This window comes from Etheostoma spectabile, chromosome 19 (genome assembly GCF_008692095.1).
Source record: "Etheostoma spectabile isolate EspeVRDwgs_2016 chromosome 19, UIUC_Espe_1.0, whole genome shotgun sequence".
NCBI lineage: Eukaryota > Metazoa > Chordata > Actinopteri > Perciformes > Percidae > Etheostoma > Etheostoma spectabile.
In genome coordinates this window covers 5,234,337-5,258,328 of record NC_045751.1, presented here as the reverse complement: position 1 = coordinate 5,258,328, position 23,992 = coordinate 5,234,337, and the positions used below count along the sequence as shown (strand labels likewise).

The window sequence follows — 23,992 nt, the reverse complement described above, 5'->3', positions numbered from 1 at the left end:
CTAAACGCATTGAGGGCGCTCTTGCTCTTCCATCAAGGCGCTGAGCAAAGGTGGGGTGGGGGGTGGGGGGGTATGCACGTTGGTGAGCGTCTACAGATGGGTGGAGAGGAGGTGGGCGGGGGGGGGTCTTCAGCGTCTGCAAGGAGGTAGAATAGAGCGCCAGGGAGTCCAGAGGTCCGAGTCGGGGGGCCCCTGAAACTCAGTTAGGAGGTGCTGAAAGGGACTCGATACCGCCCCCCCCCGGAAAGATTGGAAGATTTGCGCTCCGTCAGTGCGCCCTGCCTGCCAGTCGGAGGATGGGGATTTTTTCCCCCCATTCAACCACGTCCCCTTTTTCCCTCCTCCTCCTTTCAAACAAGCCAGTCGGTCTGTCAATGTGATGCGAGCATTAGGCCAAGTCACACAGTGGGATTCTGAGGCAGAGAGACGGATGAGATAACGAATGTAGCGTTTTCCTCTGGCCGAGAAGCGAATCCAAATGATGCGCTACATCAGACAGGCGTCAATTTCCAACCGGGACTGATGCTCACAACTCTCATCTTATCCTCTTTTTTTTTTAAATCACTTTACAAGTTTCGCGTTGGTCTTTTTGCGCCATTCTGAGAGCGGAGATGCTTTTCTAGCTCTTTGGGTTGTTTCTCTCAGTTTTCTTGTTGATTGTTCGACTCATCGATTTGGATTCCGTTTTAATTTCCCGACGAATCTGTTACTGAAGGATTTACAACCCGTGCTGAACCTGTGTGTTGTACAGAGAGGAGAATACGGATTGCAATGCGCATGGACTAAAGCCCACCGAGCATCAACATGTCTTTATGAGGATGGAGCCGTGGACACGAGTGGCATCTTTCCCGTTTTAAACGCTTTACCCTGACAGTTTTTGGTACGTGATCGGCTGTTTTCCTTCTAACAGACTGACAACATTTCTTTTTAGTCCATCCTGACATGTTGGAAGGCAGATCTTCTTTCGAGAAAATAAGGTAATGGGAGAGAAATCACACAGAGTCGGCACAGAGAACAAGGGAACATTGTTCGGAAAAAGACAATTAGGGCGCACCGAAAGGCAACAGAAATAGCTCTTGGGTGGCGATACATTTCAGAAAAATCGATTCAGTGGAGTTATATTTGAGCAGAGGAGCACTGCTTTGGAAACAAGGAGGACTAATGACAAATTAATGGGAAAGTCATGGGATTGGCACTGAAATAGTAACGGCCGTGGACGCGCAGAAAACCCGTAGTTTTTTGGAGATCCAGACGCACGGATTGAACAAGTCTCTCCTGCACGTTTCAGAGTCTACTTTTGGCTTGATTCTGTTCATTTTTTAAGAATTGTGGATCCATGAGGTACACAGCGGGCTTTCACTCCACACTTTGACTGCCTCTACCTATAGCCTGCTCGGCTGTAGTCTCACATCCATTGTTTTGAGAAGCTCCTCGCCACAGCATTGAAAGTATTGGCCATTTCTTTTCTTTTTCTTTTTTAAATGTGGCTGCATATGCTGGGAGTCAGGGTTGAAATGGCGTGTCGAGGAAGTGGGATTGGATTGTGGATCCTGCTGATATTCTTACTGGATTTACTGGGGACGGCGGCCAGCAATATGGAGCCTATCTACTGGAATTCTCTGAACGAAAGGTAGGAGCATGCAGTCCTCCCAGGCAGGCAGACCTCAGCATTTCACAGCTCGCTTAATTGCAGGTTTGAACTTGAAGTTTCCAGCCCACGATAGAGAGAAAAAAAGATCGAATAATTACTTTAATTTCATGTTGGAAGTGTGACAGACTGAGAAGAGGGGATTTAGAAAACATGTAATGAATGCGAGTAACTCTAAGTGCACCTCTAAGTGCCTGGTAATGCAACATGGCACAGGCTATACAAAACACCAGGAAGTTCCACACGGGAATTTATTATATTGCTGATCTATTGCACTTTCTTCGCCAAAAATAACACACTCATATCAGATCATAGTTATTGCTTGCAGTACAGGGATTCAATAGAACCGGTTTAGTTAGATAAATACATGCATTGACTATTGTGGCTAACCCAGCTGATGTTGTTCTTATTGGTAAAGTCCCTGTGAGCTGCGGGCAGTGTGTCGCATAATAAAGACGTGTGCGTGTGCGTGCGTGGTGCTGTAATTGCTGTTGGTGGATGACCGTTGACTGGAGTGCAGGCCCCGGCCCGCAGGCCTCTCTAGCAGCCTGCGTGCTCGCTCGGCCACGCTCATTTGCATTTTTTTCTTCTTTCCTCTGGAGAAGGTGTCAGGCATTAGCGGAGGAAATGTCATTTTAAACACCTCTCGGCCGTCCGGCCTTAACGACCGACACCACTTTTCTCACACCTCTGTCAATTTCAGAGTGTCTGAATAGAGCCTGGTGCGAGGGGGGCTGGAGAATAACAAGGCGGCTTGTATGGAGGTGATGGAGGGATTTTAGTGACACCAGGTATGTGTGGGGGACAGGCAATATGATACTTAATATTTTTCATCTTAATAGACAGGGCAGCCACCAAACTATAAGCTTCAAGGTAACACTGGAGCTCCCATTTCTGTCACGTCTGCCTACAAAAGCAAATTGAGACTCCCTTAGGATTACTGTAGCCGCCTCCCAAACCTTGCCATGCCTTGCTCACGCCCATGCCAGGGGCTTTTTTTTTTAAAGAGTCTAACAGGTTTTTAATGCGTCCCCATGTGCTGTAGGCTATGGCCTGCCCGGTTCCTCCCCTCTCCACAGATGTGATTGTACATGGGCCCCCGCTGTGGAGCCAGGCATGAAGCCCTTAATGAGGCCTTTTTGTCAGCAGTGGGTGGATTCACCCAACAGGGAGTAGAGTTGGACACGGGAGGGTGATTTCCACTGAGAAGCTAACAGCTCGGGCGTTTGAGGCCTTTACAGGTGATTCCACGCTATTGTCTCCCTCCTAATGGAGTTTAGTGTTAGGTGGGTGTCAGGGCTTAGTGAATGGGCCAGGCCGGCTGGCAATTAGAGGGGTGGTGGCTTTGATGCCAGACTCCATAGTCATTTCCACAGATTTGCTCAGTCATATATTGAAAATACAAAGCCTATTGTATACTATGAAGCTTATTCAAGAAGCTTACTATTCATAGTTAATCAGCTTAGTCATTCCTCCAGTTTATTTTCTTGGCTCTTTTACACACTTCCATGTATTTGGTTCTCCTCGGTCTCTGCATGACGGGAGGAGTACTTTAGTTTCAGCTGCCTCGGGGCAGAATCGGTTTTGGCCCTGGGCTGACATATGAGAGTCAGTGCTTTTCCAAATAGTGTGCATCTTCCAAAGACAGAGTCCTGAGCCCACACACATCTGGTTTGTACTTCTGAAATGAGGCGCAAAGTGAGCAGAAGCAGTAGTCTGTATCAATCAGGTGCAGGAGCACATGTATGGTTCGCATCTTGTCTGTGTAGCAAATGGACTGTCACGTTGTTAACCTCCAGACCTCTGCTGGATGTTCTGCTTTGAAGTCTAGAGCGTCCACCTGCAGCTTCGCTCCGCCTCTCTTCCCATCTTTTTTCCGCCTGTGTGAGCAACCTCCAGCTCTTTCTCTTTCTCTCCGTTTCTTTCTTTCCATACCTTTTCACCTCTTATATTTTTCTTCCTCTCGTGATGCCTTTAGTTCAATGTTCTCCTTCTCTCTCGGCTTCCTCCACCATCTCTGTTGTTCTCTCTATCTCGCCCTTTTTTCCTCCTGTCACTTCTCGTCTGTCTCTACCTCGCTCCGTCAATCCCCCCCTCCGGGGCAGTGACCAGACGTAGCAAATTGGAAACATGTGTCACATCCAGCCACTAATTATAGCGCTACAGCAGCTCCTGATGTGATGCTAGGGCTGTGAGTGACAGAGGTGAAGAGGAGAAGGAGGCACCTATGGGTGTAGTGGAGGGTCTGCATGCCCTGGACTCTCCTACCTGATTAAATCCTTGAACACATCACAAGTAGTAGGGCAGGAATGATATGCGTTGGCTCCGATTCAATTCAATTCTTTTGCTATACGTGGGTGCAGATTCCATTTGTATTGCATTTTTCTATTTCTTCATCAACAAACACAAACATTGAACAATACACTTCTAGAGACAGTATATCATGAGACATTTCTAAAAACTAAATGTTTCTAGGAAGAATGCACATCACATGTCAGTCTGACATTTATTTCATTTGTAAAGTGGTACAGATATGTATGTACATACAGTGTGTCACCATCGGCAGTGTACAAACAGGAAATATTTAAGTGATAAAAATCATAGCAAAAAATCCCAATACATATGATTTTCGTTCCCCCTCCACCCATAATAAATAAAATGATCACGCTGATGTGAGTTACAGTAAAGTATGAGAATGCTTATGGCCATCAAGTGCTGCATCCACCCTTTTTATTGACCGCTCCATCAGCCGGAAAGATAAGAGACAGAGGTGTGTAGGGAGGAATACATACAGAGGCAGGTGCCAGGAGGTGAATGAGAAACAGAAGGGGTGGTAGAGAGAGAGCAGAGGGGGGTAGACAGTCCTAACCCTAAGTAAATCAATATCAGTTAAGTCTCAAGTGCCAATACAGGTTCTGCTTGAGGAAGAGAGAACTGAACCAGAATGATCACCTTGGGAAGAGCTTCCCCCCCACAGACATACATTATCTTTTGCTCAGCATCTCCTATTATCGGCCTTACACGGCCGCCCTAATGAAAGATCGAATCTTACATTACAGCTCAGGAGTTGGGGGGGGAGGGGTCACAAACACACACACACACACACACACACACACACACACACACACACACACACACACACACACACACACACATCAAAGACTGGTGGACACACATAGAAAGTGAATTCAAGTAGAGTGAATGTTGGCTTTGGTCAGTGCTCTGATCACAGCATATGGAGTTGTGTAGTTTTTGGCCCTTTTGCAAGTTTGATTTCACTGTCTGTTCTCAAGGCCAAAACCTCCCTCCAGCTCCACTCACAGTTTCTCGTTTCCTTTTTTTTTTTCCTCTCCTCTCTTTCCATACTTTAGTAAACGGCTGTAGATTATTGTAAACGGCTGCTGAGGGTGGGCGTCTCCTTGCTCGGCGCTCGCGGTGACTTGTAATACAACTATTCCCCCTAAGATCCACATTAAAATTTAATCCCCCCCTTTCCCGTTCCTCAATAATTCATTAATCGCCGGCTAATTGGCGCCGGATAAAAGACTAGCTAACTGGGCTAAGTGTTTCAACTCCAAAAAGAAAAAACAGACTCCCAAAAAAAAAAAAAAAAAAAAAACTCACTGGAAATCTTCTCAGCGGGGGCATTCTGGGAGAGGGGAATGAGTGTTAGTGGGTCAAACAGGGTGTCCAATCAAAGAAGCAGCATTCCACCAGTTTATCGATTGTTTGTATGTTTGACACACCACACCCGGTTTCACCCAGAATAAAAACCCACCTGTAAGTTTCCCCTTCATGAATAATGCATGCATGCACCGAGGCTTTTCTGGGCCGTGTGGATAAGTAAGCATGAGCCTGGTAAGCCTACACGCATCCTTAGGCTAAATGATTAGAGAATATCCACTGGGTAGTTTTTTTTAATGTAATTTAGGAGCGAGGAGGTGTAAAAACAAGAGAAGGAATGTAGAGAAGAAGAATATAAGAATATAAGATATATTGTTTGAGCTGCCTGTTAACAAAGCAAGCAGGCATCCGCCGGTCCCCCCTTCTCCCTCACTCCCTTTCTCCACCTACCTCCCTCTCCCTTGATGAAAAAGAAGAGTGGATAAGTTTACGAGCTGAGAGCAACAGGAGCTGTGAAAAGAGCTTTCAGCTGATGTGGCAGAATGGAAAGGCCAGTGAATGGAGAAGGAGAATGCAGCCAATCCGGCCTGAGGCCGGAATTCTTTTTCTTTTTTTTATTCCTTTTCTTTGGGCATTGCAAGCAGGCAGATGTGCACACAAGTATGCAGAAAATACAGACACACAAAGAGACGGATCTATTGCAGCCGAATGTTCTCTCAACAGACGCCTGCACACACACACACGCACACACACACATAAAAGATACTCAGGGGGCTCGACCTCCCCTCCCATCTATGTCGGACATATGTAAAGAGTGTGTGGTCCTAATGTATCTCTTTTGTTGCATGTGCAAGTGAGTGTTTAACACACGGTAAACACAGGAGGGCAGATGTGCGTGCACACACATATTTTGTCAAACACACACACACAGGAGAGGTGAGGAAATTGGCAGGCGTCACAGACTGTTGTTCCACTCGGAATTCATTCATTCTTTTATCACTCGATTATAAGTTTATTTGGCAGGGGCAGTGCACATTCACACCATAACCGCTACAAAGCGGTGTTGTAAATATGCTGGGGTTAGCTAAAGAACTAATTTACTTCCCTAGTCCCCAGGGCTTTAGAAGTAACTTTGGGATTTTGGTAATTGTTAAAAGTGCTGATGATTAGGATGAAGGAGATTAAAAGCGGGCTGCCGGCTGAGCTAGTTCAGAACGTTGGAACACATGCAGGAACAAGCAACTTTCTTCCCTGGAAACATGCACACAAATGTGCACACGATCGCAGCGGTTGTAGTGGTAACAGTAATCCAGGCCCCAGGTCTAAAGAGGTCACAAGTGTCCCAGCATCACTGGGCAGATTGCCCTGGGTGGCTGAACTCAGGGCCCCTTAGCAAAGCCAGACAGCACACACACACACACACACACACACTCACACACGCACACATGTTGGCCTTTCATTAGCTTGCTTCACAGCACACCCTGCCTAAGCGGGATCATCAAATCCTCCTGGCAGAATTTGGACTTGTGTGTGTGTCTGTGTGTTTGTGTACATTACAGGCCAGACGGGTGTGCAATGTAGCGGCAACCTCCGACACACTGCTCATCACCTTCTCTCTCTTTTCTTTTGCTCACGTTCCAGTCTCGTAGTTCCAGCCCTTTCTTCTTCCTTCTCTCCTGCCATCCCTCTTTCCTCCCCTCCTTACTCTTCAGCTTTGTTTATGCTCAGTATCACGAGGCTCCCAGCTCTAATGCTGCCCTGCACATCTTCACAACATTGGGCTGGGCTCGCTTGCAGCAGCTATTGTGGCTTGGGCATCATTCCAGATAAACAGGATAGCAGTGGGAGGGAGTTGATGCTGTTGTCAGTGTGTGTGTGTGTGTGTGTGTGTGTGTGTGTGTATTCTGGTTGAAACAGAGGATGTGCTGGTTTGTGTGTGTTTGTGCCATGAATACTAAATTGTGTGTTAGCAGGATCTCCGAGCTCTAAGCTGTTCCGATGCATGCCATGTGCACTTGCACTGGTGTTGTCTGTAATTGAGTCGTAAAGCCTTATTTGCTGGCCAAATTCTGCCACTGTAATAAAAAAAATTCCAATAAAAAATCAGCTTGTTTCAAGTTTTTTCCCCAATTAAAGTTGAAAAAGTCTTGATTCCAGTGCAGCAACCTGCATTATCCACACTTTTCACACCTGCTCTCCCTTAAATCAACAAGGTGGAGTCCTCTTTTGCATAGCCCTACGCATGGGGATGCAGAAGTTGTGAAATGCAAAACAAAAGACAAATGTTTTGTCCTTATCTCTCTGAGTCAAGTCTTTTAGCAGCCAGAGTTTTATTCCAGTTTCAGCCCCGTCACTTTCGCCAGCACTCAAACTCCATCACTCTCCTTTAGCTGTCTTGCCAGTGGACGTCACCACGGCGCTTTGATTGGACGCCGGCCCAAAATGGTTTTGTAACTGAATGTTAAAGAGAGAGACAGATCGTTTCTACACAAGAGAAACAAATGAGCGGGTTTGCTGTCGGGACAGCTGTGCCTTGTCACAGCTGAAGATTTTGGCAAACATCTTCGACCAATACGAGCCATAAGGCAGTAAAGAGGAGTGGACGTTGTCAGGGTGAGATGAGGGAAAGATAGAGGAGACAAGGGTCAGAAGACGAAACAAAAAGCATGAACGCCAAAGAGGGAAGGCGAGTTAGGAGAGAGAGAGATGGATGGTTGGGGAGCGCGGGCCGGGTTTGACAGTGGTACAGGCATGATGGGACACAGCCCAGACAGGGAGAGTGACTGATGATCTATAGGTCACCACCACGACTAGCTGCTTCCTGCTCGCATACAAGCAGGACGGCCCCTCATTCCTCATTGCTGACACGTCCCATAATATTTATCCCTGTGTAGTCCAGCGTGAAACCTGGTAAGCTTTAAGGGCATTCATTGAGTTTTGGGGCAGAATGAGCTCTTTGATCAACTTAGCGTGGAGCGATTAAGAGACTGGCAGCTGTTTCCCCTCTCTGTATTTACTACAGTTCACGTGATGAGCTGAGATGCTGTGAACACACATTGTGCTTCACATGCAGTTTGCAGGACTGACAGAGGCAGAAATAATGCCAAATGCCTCGTAGCGGAGCGTTGTTTTGATGGACTTAATTTGCCAAAAGCTGAATCAATTCCCTTTTTTAAAAGGCAGCTGCATTGTTCCACTGTGTAATCAATATTTACAATTGATTGCACTTCAGAGGAAATGTTGAAATATACATTTATTTCATATGTGTAGGAAAATAAAATGGGACAATACAGTGCAATGCAAGACAACTGTGTATTTCTCAGACAGTATAAAGTGTCTTATTCAAAAGTCATCTATTATTCCGGTCTATTGAGGCTACAGTCAAATGGTGTCTCTGCCTCGGTTTTGATGGATTTCAGCCTGTGTGACTGTTGGTAAGTCGAGGAGTCCTCACTTTTTGATTCTGCTAAACCTGACGTTTGCCGAGATGCTTTCCTTTTAATACTACTCAATTGTAGCTGAGGTGGAACACAATCTCACAAAGTCACGTCGGGAATAACAAAAAATACATCAGCAAACGACAAAATGGACCTAGAAATGCGAGGTACACAGATGGTAGCTGCTTTTGGAAATGATGAAAGTGGATACAGCCAGGTGGTGTTTGCCGTTTAAATATCTTATTTTACATTTATATTTTTGGCATTAGGAGATGTTATTCAGAGATGTGCAGGAACTCACAGAGTAAAAGTAAGCATAGATGAATCACTCTGCCTGCAAGGAGCCTGCTAACAAAGCAGAGCAACTAGTCACTGCTCGACTACAAAAACAATACATGGATTTTATTTGTGTTGGGGGTGGTTGGAGGGGGTGTGGATCCTCTAGCTGTTGCAGTGGATGTTTGGTCTCCTGTGTGGGAGATGTGGAGACCTGTTACTCCAAAGCATCTTAGCCTTAAGATAATCTTTACCCATTGACTTACAATGGGTCAGAGATGATCCCCATGTTAAGAGGCTTTGGTAGGGAACCTAGTCCTGCTTTGCTCCTGCTGCTTTAATGGCCAATCATCTTGAAACTTGGCACACTAATAAATAAACACAGTTATTACCCCATATGAGCACAGTCCTACTTCTCTACCTCAGATCTTTTGTAATATTTTCCAATACTAACGCCCAGCACCTTGATTGTTTTCCCAGGCTGCGTGCGTGCGTGCATGCATGCGTGTGTGTGCGTATGCGTGTACATGTGAACATAAGCATAGTTCTAATTAGGAGGTAAAGACCGTACAGTGAGCGTAGTCCATCTGGCTTTGGCATTAGCCCATGGTTGTCAGAGTCTGTGGGGAAACTGACCTTGGCTAGCCGCGCAGGGGAAAAACAAAATCATGCTCCATTTCCTGGGTTCTGCATTGAACATAACTTAAGTAGGATTGACATTAAGAATGCACGATTAAGATGGAAATGTAAGATTATGATGAATTCTTTTGGATGTAAAAGGTTTGGGCTTCATGTGGGGTAGCTTAGCGGTCACTGGAAGTCGTCAGTGTATCTCAGTGTGTAGAGATCACATTCAGATATGGTAAGAAGCACGTGTTTCTGTTTAAAATGCTTTTGCGATTTGAAAACGTCTTACTTGTGGTTGAGCACTGGAGGTTTCCTGCTGGTATGTTTCACTGATCTTGGGAAGAGAACAGAAACAGTGAAAAGCAACAATAGATTATCTCTTAAAGGAACAGTTTAGCATTTAGGGTCATTTGCTTATTGAGAGGACCAAGTTCCTCCCCTTCGTACATCCCCCATGGGATCTGTTTTCAGAAAGAACATGGTAGTTAACAGCAAGAGACAAATATATATTTTTAATATAACTTTATTTTCATTTTGGTAGTAGACCAAGAGACAAATAATATTTGGATCCTGTTTGCGTCATGATTTACATGTGTTTGTTAAAATAATTTTGCAACATCACCAACACCAACATGGCTGTTGCCTTGGCACATTTCACTTAGTTTTTTCAGAACAATGGGAAAAAATATTAAGAGACATAATAATCACTAAGTCTGGCCAGTAGAAGAGAAAGAACAAGCGGGACCTGTTGCTCGTTGCTGTGTGTACATCCTGGTAGGAAACACAGGCATCGTAGCCTCAGTGAGGGCCACTTGACTTGCAAAATTATCTTTTAAATTTACAAATATTCTACATGTAATTCAAGGCACAAATCAAACGGGATCAAAAATGACTGCGCGCATATTCTTTTCCAAATAGTACTGGTGGTGTTCCACCTGAAGGGTAGCGACTTTGCCTCTGTATTTGCTTTCTTGCCGAGAGATCAATGTCTTTGCGTTAAGTATGGAGCTGGAACCAGGAGGCTATTATCTTAGCTTAGCAGAAAGACTGGACGCAGGGGGAAACATTTAGCCTGGCTGTCTTCGAAATTTTAAAATCCATGTACCAGCACCCCTAAACCTCAGTAATTAACACATTCTCTGTTTGTTTTATCCAGACAGCAATGCAAAAAGGACAATTTGTTTGAGTCTTTATTAAATATTTATTATAGCATGCTCTACTTACATACGCTTATATATCTTTATTGTTAATGTCCTGTATAGTCTCACTTTGGCAACAGTTGGGTTACATTGTTCTCTTTGGACCGAGAATATTCTGCCTCCTGGGTTTCTGAACCTCTCTCAAACCTGCATTGCATAAACTCCAAAATGCATGGTAGTCAAACGAAAACAAGCCTGCCCCTCCCGCTTCCTGAAACGCGGACATTTGGCCGATAAAAGTATTTCAACCTGAAGCGATGATTTAAGGCCAAGCATGAAAGTAGACTAGCCGACTGCCTCCAAATGGTCGTTTCTCTGCAGTATGTATGTAGTGCAGCGCAGTGCTTTGTTGTCTAGGACAAGTAATTCTAACAAGAACCATCTTGTACAGAAAAAGCGGTAAAGTGGATTTTTTGTTGCCCCGTCCTCATGCCATCATCTGATACCCCGGCAATGGCTGTAATACACCACTCAGTGTGCGCTTGAAGCAGACAGAGCTGCTTTTTAGCAGTTTCACCCTCCTTTTCTTTCTTTCTTTCTCTCTTTCTTTCTTTCTTTCTGTCTCTCTCTCTCTTGCCTTTTGTCCTCATGTCTTGCAGCCAGCGTTAACACACACCAGCATTCGTATTCACTGGCAGGCATGCATGCACACAGTGGAGGGCTTGTATATACACACACACATCTTCATGCATGCACAGATGAAAAATGTTATTGCTCTGTGTTGGAAAAAGTCCAAGTGGAGGGGTTGAGTTTCTTCAGAGGTACACCCCCGCCCTCTCTCCGAAGAATGTCCCTCACTTCTTCCTTCTAGTCCTCCTTTTCTACTCTCTCACTTTCCCTCCTTCACTTCACCCTCCTCCCTCTGCTCCCTGTGAACAAAAGACCCCCCCTTCTCCAGCGCTTCCACTGAAAGCCCTCACACACACTCGGCTCTGCGGCTTCACACTCTCCCACACGCACTCTTTCCCCTCTCGTCGTCTGTCAAACCAGTCCACTTCTCCGCACTAATCCACCCTTCATTTCTTTTGTCTTTTCTTTCACTTTCCCTCTTGCTGGCAGCCTCACCACCACCAATGTACATTTCCCTCTCTGCATATCCAAGCCGTTATCATGTTACAGCTAGTTGGCAGACACTGAAATGTATTCCCTTCTTTTTATTTTTTGAAATTGCTTTCATCTTTTCCTTTTTTGTCTCTCTTCTTCTTGGTGGGTGGTTTTTGATGTGTAGTCTCTGTTTCTCCTCATTGGCTCGTCACTGTTGAGCAGTAAATAGGTCCTCTGTAGTGAAGACAGGATGAATAATCATGATTGCCTATCACTGCGGTGTCAAAGTCATTTGGGAGGGACTGTGAGCCAGCGCTCGGCCTGCAGAGAGACAGACACACACACACACAGACACACACGCGCATGCATGAGCAGATGTACCACTCCCTCAAAATTCTCTGGAAATCAGGAAGCCATTCCCTCATTAGCTATCCTGTCCTCTAACCTCCCTTCCAAAAATCTCTCTGTCTTCCATATTCTTTATCATTCTTGCTCTCCATCGGAGTGCAGCTGTATTGCAGGTCCCGAGCCACAGGAGGGGAGGGGAAAAAACAGATGGAGCACCTTCCTTTTCTTCCTTCCCTCTCTCCCTACATCCCTACAAAGAACATCAAGCCAGAAGAATGCTGGTGCGCGGAAGGGGGGGAGGAGATGGGGCAAAAGCCTTCTTTTTCGACAGTCCCTCTCTTGTGTTCTTTGGTTTTCAGTTGATGGATGGATGGCACTACTGTGGGTCACTGTGCACTCCTGTACCTTGTGCGTGGATGTGTGTGTGCATGCAAATGTGATGCTTATTTCCATTATGTGGCTCTGATAACTCTCTGGCTGTATGGTGTTGGGTTTTTGAAAAACCATGTGCGTCCTTGCAAGCTAGCACACACAGCTGCTGTGGGGTTTGTATTTGGTTCCCCATTTTGTGTGTTTCAGTAAAGCTACTGGTCCCAGTTAGGCCAAGCCCATCTGGAGCCTAAGTCCTGGGTGGCCGTTGTATATGTGTGTGGCGTGTGTGTGCACAGCTGAGCACTGCAACACGTCCAGTGTCTGACGTGTGTACTCTGGTTTCTCAGTTATTATCTGATTGCTCAAAACATAGCTGCTTCTGAGCAGCTACACCGAGCCGCTATCGTGCTTAAGTGCTGTAATTCAGCTGTATTTTTTATATTATCTCCTTTTTAATCAAAACCTTTGCTTTCTCCTTATGTTTCCTCTTAAATGTAATCACTCCTGTGATGGGCGAGCTAACTCTATTATGGTGGTACTTAGCTAGAACAAAAGAATTCACTCAAGGTCTTGTTTAAGTGCTTTGGTAGCCTCATGATGCCCTCGCATGCTGAATAGTTGTGTGTGTGTGTGTGTGTGTGTGTGGGTTGTGGGGTGTGGGGGTGTGTTGTGTGTGTGGTGTGTTGGTGTGTGGGCAAGAGGGATTGTGTGGATGTCAAGCGTGAGTCATGGCTGGGTCCGTGCACTGTGGTGCATGCTGCGTGGGTTGTGTACAAACCTCCCTTCCCCCGCCTCCATCGCAGCAATAAGCATTATTTGCAAAACAACACAATCATGTGAGACAATGCAAGGTTTCTGCGTGAGCATGAAAAAAGAGCGAAACAACAGAAACTGGCCTGTACCACTTCACCCTATCAAGGGGGGGAGTGAAGAGGTGGTGTGTGTGTGTGTGTGTGGTGTGTGTGGGTGGGGGGGGGGGGGGGTTGTAAGCCAGGGGAGAGATAATCCCTCCAGCCACAGCGGCCTCCGTGTGCTCGGGCTGTAACGCAGCGTGGTGGGCTGTCAATCACTCAACAAAGCTGTCTGTAAGGGGATTATGAACCCACGGACCCTCCCACCTCTCCATCACCCCTCTCTTTTTCTCCTCCCATTGCCTTTTCCCCCCTCTCTTGTTCTGTCCATTCAGTCTCTAGTCTTTCTCCCAGGCCATCTCTTGCATCCCACCTTCAAACCTGCCTGTCCGACCCCTTGTCCACTGTCCTTTCACAACAAAGTGCGTCTTTCTCCTGACACCCATTCTGCTTTGCTGTCTGAAGCTTAGTTTATCTCCAGCTTTCCATCCATCCTCCCTCTGTCTTTCGTAAGCCCAGTTTCTCTCTCTCCAAAGCCCGTCTTGCTCTTTCTCTATCTCTTCGTCCCACCCATGCCTCACTTAGACAAGAGACAGGTGTTTGTGTGATTGTGTGTGTCTGTGTGTGTGTGTTTTAGGAGGTGACCGGTGTCGCCCATTCTGACTAAGGAAATCAGCACTGCACCTACACAAAATGAAAGAACTAGAAAAACGAGCACAGATGAGCACACGTGCAAATAATCAGCTAATTCTCATAATTTATTAAAAATTGTCATCTCAATCATGAATTCTTCAAGAAACATGCAAGCATTCCTGGAGATGCATATTGGAATGCCTGATTTTTTAACTTTCTGTCCTTTTTTATGGCTTGTTCACCCTCAGAACACACATGCAGCAAGCTGTCGTCTGGCTAAATGTCACCTCTCCTATGAATTTGATGAATAGCTTGCAGTCCTATCTTATCTCCCCGTCCTTAACCATGCTGTTTTAAAGCCAACCACTGCTTCCTCTGGCTGCTTCAGGTGGTGACAGAAGCCCCTCCTCCAGCAGTCACCCTCCATTAGTTCCCTGTGTTTTCCTCACGGGCTATCTCTCCCTCTGTTTGTCTGTTTAACGTCTGTTTAGTTAAAACGTCTGTCAGTGAGCAGACAAGCTTTCACTCTTCACCTCCTTTAACCGGTTGGCCCCACCTATGGTATCTCTCCACGTCTCCTTTTGTTTTTGACTTTACCCGCCATCTTTCTCCATTTGTGTTTTCACTGATAATCTGACCAGTTTGGTCAGTAGGTCACATGAACTGGTTAATCTGCCCCCAATCCGATAGATATTCTCACTCACTGCTAACCCTGCATCAGAAAAAAGAAGATTTATCTTTCTAGTTTAGCAGTGAAAGAGATTGAAAGGTCAAGGCATTTGCAGTTTAACAGCAATTCTTAATTAAGTTCTGTGTTTTGCGTTTTCTTTTTTTTTGAGTCACTTGGTATGTATCTTAAAGGTTTACTTTTGGCCTTTTAAATGTATGACTTGAAAGGTAATTCTGGTTGCAAAATTCATTTTCTTTGGCATCAGTTATTAAAGGTTCTTTGTAATCTGGCAACAACAAAAAAGTTATTTTGTTTAATGTCGTCGGGGGTAAGATTAGATTTACTTTTCAGAATTAATTTAAAATTTTCGTTAATTCAACAGTGTTTTTCATGGCTAGATTTAGACTTCTTGTTAACATTAATATCCCCGAGGGAGACTAGGACGCAAAGAGACTTCAATTAAAAAAACTGATGGAGAGATGCTGACATTTAACAACCAGTTATTTCACCATTAAGAAAGCAAGATTTCGACAACGAGGACTGAAAGTGAGGGAGATTGGAGACGAGGGGAACGGGGTGTGTGTGGGGGGGGCGGTGTGTGTGGGGGGTGACGGGGTTGTTATCTAGCAGGCAGCTGATGGTTTTAACAGCTGTATTATCTTGTGTATCTTATATTGGATTAAGCTTCATTCTCTTACGCGCGTCGCACTCTGATTGACGCTCTGATTAAATACATCTACTGGCAGAGACGCAGGGAGGGAGAGAAATGAGAGAGAAGGATGAGGAATAGAGAGAGAAGTGGGGGGAAAGGGAAAAATAGGGTGAGGAGCAGTGCTTGAATTGTGCTACTGGCTTGAGTACCATAACTCTTCAGCAAAGAGAATGTAAGCATAGTGCTGTTACTGTAATGCCGTTTCCCATAATGGTTGGGTGCACCCAGCTGAGTCGCGAGCCACTGTGGTCGTTTATACCATGTGTGAGTATTTATTATCCTGCACAGCACGAAGAGGTGAAAAAAGTCATCAACTAGATGACATGAAGTGTCTGCAATATTGAAAACTGAGCTGCCGACCAAATAGATTAACATCCACATCCTGTTTTGTAAAGCTTATTTTATTCAGGAATAGAATTGCTAATAAAACTAACTGCAGGACAAATACAATACTGCATTCGCGATATATGTAGTCTGGGTCAGTGGAGGTACATTTCCAGGGTAGTTGCCTGACATCTGGCACGTGAGCCACCTGTCCCTCGCCTTCTGCTCGGTGTGTATTGGCGTTCTCAAACTCGGTTCGCTTCAGGAAACAACATCAAACTTCGAGTTAGTAAGCTACATGCTGAAAATGGCAAATTTTGAAGAAAATTTGGATCGTGCAGCAAAGCAGGCCTGCTTGGTTCTTTCAGGGAATTATTGTAAAGATTTACAAAGAATATGTCTACGGCATTTACTCTCTAACTGGGATGTTTTGGGATCAGTTGGTGGGATTGATTTGCACATAGTACACACAGCAATACACTGGTAAAAGAAAGTTATGTTTAACCATGTGTCCAACTAACTTAAGTGGCTCACATTACTGTATTGTGTGAGCAGCTGACTTCAGTTAGTACTGTACGTCACGTTTTCTTTTGCGGGGTGTACTGTACACGTTCCTCTAAAACAAGTTCCTTCCCGAGACTATTTTGCCGAGCCGCCGTCACAGCGTCCGGAGCTTAGCCCCGCACGAGACGATTGTGATTGGTTTGAAAAAATACAAACAACCCGGGGCTTTTTTCTTTCTCTTATCCCAGAATATGTGTGGTGTGGCCGGAGCTTACTCTACAGCGCTGTGGAGCTAGGTCTGGCAATGTAAGACTACTATAGATGCTTCACAATAGAAGGGTTCCACTGGTTTGCTGGTGTAAAACTTTTAATGCGAAGCAGCAGCAGCAGCACACAATTAAAGTGGGCTTACCTGAGCCTGTGGAAAAACAATATAAGCGGCTTGTTTCCTCCTCAAACAATCCAAGAGAGGTGAGAGGTGAGAGGAAGTGTGTGGGACAATATGAAGTCTGGTTGAGTCAGAAAGCTGCTGGATAAGAGCTTAGATTTCTGCTAGTGCCTCCGAAATCCTCTGGCCATAAACAGTATGCACAGAGCCCAACAGGTCATTTGTGCACATGAAGTCCTATTAGTGTTTTGCAGTATGAATTAGTAATATACCCTCAAATGAACAATTCCTGCACATAATTTATGCCCATGAACGCGGAGAGTATACTGGCAGCTTTTTTCTCAGTTCAAGCAATGATAAAGAGAAAAGACAGAGGAGAGGTGAAACGAGAGAGAGGAAGGGAAAGAGGGAGGTAACAAAGGTAGGAAAGAGTGTGGAAAAAGGGTTAAGAACCAAAAAAGAAAAAGAAAGGTAAAAGAAAAGAACGTGTCATACCTCTTATTAGAAACGGTGACTCTGATCTATTTGGTCTCATCTCACACCTCCGCCTTTGCACGTCACTTTCTCTCTCACTTCTTTTCTTCCTCACTCTTTCCTCACGTCTCTCCCATCTTCTCTCCCTCTCGCCATTTCTCACTCTTTTTCTCTTTCATGCCCTGCAGTCTCTCACCAGCAAAAAAACTTCTCATGATCAGTTCGGTGTGCCGCCTGTCAAGCTTGCTTTGAGCACACACACACACACACACACACACACACACACACACACACACACACACAGCCAAGGGAATAATAGAATCAAGGAACACTGAGATAAAGCAGAGAAGGGGGGCGAATAAAGGGATAAGGCGGGCTGAGAGGGATAGAGAGCTTCATATTATTAATTTAGCTGGGGAAAGAGAAAGAGAGGGAATTTCTTTCAATCACCCCCCCATACACACACACACACACACACACACACACACCGCTGCTTCCATAGAGCTCTATAGTGACACACAATGGAGAGATTGGAGCAGGAGGGGGGCGAATAGAGAGGTACAGATAATCCATCCCTCTGTATAAACCGTGGAGTTAACTGTTTCATAGCACCGGCTTGGCCTGCTTTTATTCCAGCGTCAGCATGCCTCCTTCTAACTTCTGTCTATCATTTCTTTGCTATCTTGAGTTTACTTTAACTTTTTTCCCTTCTTCTTCATCTCCTTCCTTCCATCCCTCCCGTAGTTCCTCTCATCTACCTCTCTGTGGGCTTTCTCCCTAATCCTCCAAACATTTCTTCCAGACCTGTAGACTAGAATAAACCTGCCCACACCAAGCCAAGACTGAGTTTGTGTCAGTTTCCTGCACACACCACACACACACACATGCGGCTCTTTGTGTCCCATATGCATGCGTCACGTGCCAGTGTATGTTTCAGTGTGCGGTTGAGAGTGTATGTTCTCAGTTGGCAGCCCCTTGCCATCAAATTTGGCAGAATATCTCCTCATCTGGCACGGGAAGAGGAGGGCGTCCCATAGCGAGGGATTACCAGATTTACACACACACACAACCACACACACACACACACACACACACACACACCACACACACCACACCACCCACCACACACACACAACACACCCACCACACGCGCCACGCGCGCGAGCACACACACACACACACACACACACACACATCACAACACACTAACATTAGGAAATGCAGTCAGCCACACACAGGCATATTTGGATTCTTCTTATGTCAGAAACTAGGATATCTCTGATTTTCTATTAGCAAGTTTTATGAGCTGAAACAAATTTAAGAGAATCCTTAAAAAAAATCAAAACTACAAAAGGTAGTGTACATCACTCTTATGAGGCTTAAAATGTTGGAGAAAGAGTAAATATATCCCCATGCAGGGAGAGGTGTACATTTCTTTATGTTGCTATAAGCCGAGCTGTCTCGGCAGTGTGTGTCTGGTGTTGCAGCTTTCTAGCCTCCCTGCCCAACGAGAAGTGAAATGCCAAGGAAATGCATTTCTGTAATGGGCCTGCTGACAGTGCAGCAGCTACAAGCTCTGGGAGGAAATAGTCTCTAGCAGCCTGTTACTGTAAAGTGTTTCTTTGTCTTCGAAGAGAAATGGAGGGAGCTGGTGTGAGGAGGTTGGGGTGGGGGGGGGAGACTCGGCCCGGCCCTTTGTATGAAGTATGAATCTGATTGATAGGTGGGTCTGACCTTTAGCACCTCTTGAGAAATCCAACAAGTCATTCTCTCACCATATATTTAGTCCCCTCTGTATCTGCTTCGCACACACACTTTCAGACAGGCCCAGGATGGAAAACTAATTCTTTTCAAAAACCTCCCAATTACAGCCACTCCATTTTCCACCTCCCTTCCTCTCTCCTGCTCCCCTGCCCTCCTTTCTTAACGAGCAATCTCGTTAATGTCAGACCGTCTCTTTCTCTCTGTTTCCCTCTCTGTCCTCTCATTCTCAGAGAAAGAGAGAATGCGGGATGAAAAGAGGTCGAGGAAAGGCAGGCTGTGGGCAGAGAGCCGCCATAGCAATGGCCAGACAAGTGTGTGAGATTACTGCCATGGTTTCAGGGGGGACATAATTATATGCTGCACATGCTGTCAGAAAGAATGAGATGAGGGGGGCTGTATTTAGTGATGCACCACTGAGAGATTGGTGAGGCGAGGGCAATGACTAAATCTGCACCACTGTCTGTGTGTGTGTGTGTGTGTGTGTGTGTGTGTGTGTGTGTGTGTGTGTGTGTGTGTGTGTGTGTGTGTGTGTGTGTGTGTGTGTGTGTGTGTGTGTGTGTGTGTGTGTGTGTGTGTGTGTGTGTGTGATGAGTAATGGTAAGCCATTGAAAGCTGTAAATTATTCAGAGGCTTCATGCATGGAAACATTATAATTCCATGTCTGAGTGTGAATTACCGTCCGTTTTACCCCCAGGCACATATCTCACTCTAGCCCAAGGCCTCATGGGAGATTAAAGGGAGTAAATACTATAGAAGCTGGACCAGCATATAAACCACATGGGGTGGCCAGATATCCTAGCAGGATGTGGCACCTTAACTGTACCCTGAATGGAGTCAGTTTAAATCCATCTCACTGCTTGTTATCTCTGTCGGCTGCCAAGCGTCCCTACATGCTCTTACCAAGAAGAAATGACCAAATTAAAATCTGGTCCTTGTGGTGATTGGCGCCAGGCGGTCAAAGCCTGAACTTTCCGAGTAAAGGCTGATGGTGTTCCCTATTCATCCAGTTCAATTACTGCAGTGTCTAGACACTGAGATGTTATTTACTGTCTCTCCCTCTTCTCACATCTTCCTTTATATGGGCTCCTTTTAGTAAGGAATCTATAATGGGAAATTTAGTGTATCTATTTTATTATTAGTTTATTTATCAGGGACCATGCACAGTTTAAGCCCTGTACCATAGTTAGCTATACAGCTAATTTACATCTGTGGTCCCTCGGCAAGGGAGATAAAAGGACAATATACACAATATAGACACTACAGACAATACTATCAAAACAAATAGTTCAATAACAACCTATAACAAACGGTACATACCGTATAAACCATTATATAAAATATACATTCCATGTTATAAAAAGATCAATGATCACCTAGTTGATTTGCCTTCAGCCAAGTCTTCAAGGACATTTTAAAACTGCTAAGACTTACACAATTTCTAATGTGAAGTGAAATTAAGTTCCACTTTTCTACTTTAATAAATGAAAAAGTTGATTGACCAAATTCAGTCTTCCTCAATTGAGTGTAGCAGTCTAACCTATCATTGGAAACCTTTAGAAATTGTTTACGTAAATAGGTATAAATATCTTTGTAATATTAGTGCAGAGATTAATAATTTAAGTTTTTAAACCTCTGCATACAAAGACAACAGGAGCTTATGCACACTGCACACACCCTAAACACATGGGATACATTTGGATTTTGCATTTGGAGCTGAAATGCTAAATAGATAGCCTGTTAGGAAAAAAACATGAAGTCCTACAATACAATAAAACCACAAATAATGAATCTATATATATATATATATATATATATATATACAGTATAGTACCTCAACTACGCTCTTTGTTGTTGACAGTCTTTTTATTGGTGGAATTTCTGATCTTCCAAACACTGAAAAACCTGCCTATGATGATCTATCCACCTACAGTAGATTATTGTATAATGACATGTGTTTTCACTGTTACATCCTGTTGCCATGTTTCCTTGACAGGGATTAGAGAGGCCATATCCGGTCACTGTAAATACTGTGGGATTTTGAATTTAAGCAGCAAAACGGCAACATTCATGTAATAATAAACTTGATATGACAGACATATTTTCAAATTCAAATGTCCTGATGGCTCTGATGGAGCTCAGGACGTGACCAGCGCTCTCTGTAATGCTTATCGACAGATTGTGGTGCTGAAATGTGTGTATTTCTGCAAGAATGAGTAGCTTCAAGGCTTTATTTTATTGGGTGTGACATTTGTCCGGGCAGTGTGAAAGCTTGACACAGAGCCTGAGAGCAGTTGGCGTGAGAGTTGGCAACCTTGGTTAACCACTACCATGCTAGTCAGCTAGGAAAATGATAACTCTTGTCATTTACAATAACGCTTCAAGCTCGCTGGGCAAATAATGATACTAAGTTAATTTAAGGAACATACTGTATTTATAGAACCCTCTCCTGTCTCATAATGGGCATGCCTTTTTTGTGAAGCCAAATTATTTAGAAGTGGAGGTTGATGCACAGTTTTCTGTGCTTTGAACTCAATGGAATTCTACCTTTTAAATGCTGGTGACATTTGACCTTTATGCATTTAATAGCATAGCAGTATACATACTGTGCATACAGTATAATGTCAGCTGTAAAAGGGAAAACCCGATTGCTGGTTTTCATTCAGCCTATGCTTTTGTATGGTAGTGTTCTTGCCTTCACCTTCAGATAGATACAGATTTATGACCATTCATTAGGAGCTGTCTAAATACATTCCATAGCAACCCCCTGACTTATGTTGACACGACAGAAAGAGCAAACATGGGTTCAGCAACGACGTAAATTACAACAAAAGACATTAAACATGACAGACTGATAATATATATCAGAACGCTCCTTTAATCTGCAACTGGTAGTTTACCTAATATTCTCCTTCGACTGTATTGTCATATTAAAGCCTGTTTCTCACTAGTCCGTTTTGTCCTGACAGGGACTAGCCTGGAAATCCAGACAGATTACGGGTCTGGCATCAAGTAATGATAGTCGGCCATCTCGGGGGGTGGCACCCATGGATTTATTAAGAGAACGTGACACCAAGCGTGCATTTGAAAACCTCACTGCACGCAATTGGTTAACACTACAACCACTCACAACAACACACGGGGTGACGCATCCAGAGCCCCATACACTTAGCTACCAGCGGAGCTAACTAGTAGATCAAACTGTCGTCATCTGTTGAGCTCGCCTCTGGCGCGCCTATATCAGATACACCGATGTGATTGGTGCAGCTCGCCTCTGGCGTGTCTATATCAGATACACCAATGTGATTGGTGCAGCTCACCTCTGGCCCGCCTATATCAGATACACCAATGTGATTGGTGCAGCTCGCCTCTGGCGTGTCTATATCAGATACACCGATGTGATTGGTGCAGCTCACCTCTGGCGCGCCTATATCAGATACACCAATGGGATTGGTGCAGCTCGGCTACAAGGGTATAGTTAATGAGCAGCATTACTCTGTGTGTGTGTGTGTGTGTGTGTGTGTGTGTGTGTGTATGGTGTGAGTGGGAGTGAACTAGCATGCAGCATTAGTTCTGCTTGAGCTGATGTGTTAATTAGCAGCCGTGCTAGATAATTAATGAGAATCATGATTAATGACTGTACAGTATGCATGGCTAAGGCGGAACGCAACTCTGATAAGGCGGAAGGAGGAGGATCACTGGCTATATTCACCCTCTGCTGAGTGAGTGTGTGCATGTGTGTGTGTTTATTTTGCCAGCGCGGGCCGTTGTTGCCAGTATGAGTTAGCAGGCCCGGCAGTCGGTAGGCCTAATAACAGACTGCATCAGGTCAGGGGGGCATTTAACACTTCTAAACACACTGGCAGAGCGGCCCACTGATGCCAGATCAGGAGGAAGACCTCACACACAGATCAACGGTGGAGTGAAGGACATCAAGACCACTCTCTTGTTGTTCTACATTCTTTCTCAGGCTGGATTTTTTTTTTTACACTTTAGACAAACTCCATATCAACTCCCTTAAGTCTGACTTTTGAACAAATGGAAAACTGCCTGTGAAACAAGTACATTTTAAATGGTTTCCAATTTTTTTAAATCAAGTCTTATTTTTCTTGAATTAGAGTGCAATGACCTTTTGTGTTTTATGATGTATCGGATTAATAATAATAATAATAATATTTTAATAATTTAACTAAAAAGCTATTTAAATTTTCTCCATTCTGTAAGACAAGATTTAATGACCCAGTTTAGAAATAAAAGGCATTACATTTTCTTCCAAAATATTCAAAAAACATTAAATGAAAACAAAAAGCTAATTTGTTTAAGCTATTCCAGGTCAAAATCTAATACATTTCTGAACACTTTGTCAATTATCTGAGTAGCTACTAGTAGTACTTGCAGCAATTTTGATAAAAAAATAAATAAAAATGAATCCCTCCTTGAATATTTATTGAAGAAAATATTTGCTGGTTTCAGATTTCCTGTCTTTTAGGTCACTGTAAATGTATTCTCTTTGGGGTTTTGGACTATTGTTCAGTCAAGACGGCAATCTCATCACCTTGGGCTCTGAGATATTGTAAATTGTTTACATTTTACAGACTGATTCACTGACTGTTAATATTCCTTCTGGAATAATCCTTAGTTGCAACCCTACTCATATATTATAGTATAACATTTCTGCAGAGCAACATTGAGTGCTTGTTGTTAGACAAACTATCCTTGAAGTGGAGATCCCAGGTTGGCAAGGCCATTTCCCCTTGAGGAGATAAATGTTGCCGATAGCATGAATTGAATTTGCATATTAATCTTATCACTAATTTCCAGTCCTAGCAGTCTCTGGTACATTTCATTTGTACAGAGAGTCTGGCCACTCTCCATTGACAAGTGTTAACTTCCTTGAAGGTGGGTACTCTGTTGAAGTTTAAAACTATTGGATCTGCCATAACCAATCGCTAATGTTTGGTCGTGATGTCGGCAAAGCATCGCTAGCGTTAGCCTTAGCTAACTCCTTCACCACTAATAGAGTGAGCTGGAAAATCCCCTTTTCCCAAACCCTGTGGGGACGAGGGCCACAACATCATGGCCACCAACAAAACTCAGCAA

General features: G+C 44.4%; 1 protein-coding gene across 1 annotated transcript in view; it reads left to right on the top strand.

Moving 5' to 3' along the window:
- The first annotated feature begins 269 nt into the window (after positions 1 to 269).
- Positions 270 to 23,992, top strand: part of efnb3b (ephrin-B3b) — an 83,891-nt gene continuing 60,168 nt past the window's right edge. The window contains exon 1 of the mRNA XM_032544707.1: positions 270 to 1,630. Coding sequence (XP_032400598.1) covers positions 1,482 to 1,630 — 149 coding nt within the window. The 5' untranslated portion in view covers positions 270 to 1,481. The remainder of the gene's footprint in view (positions 1,631 to 23,992) is intronic.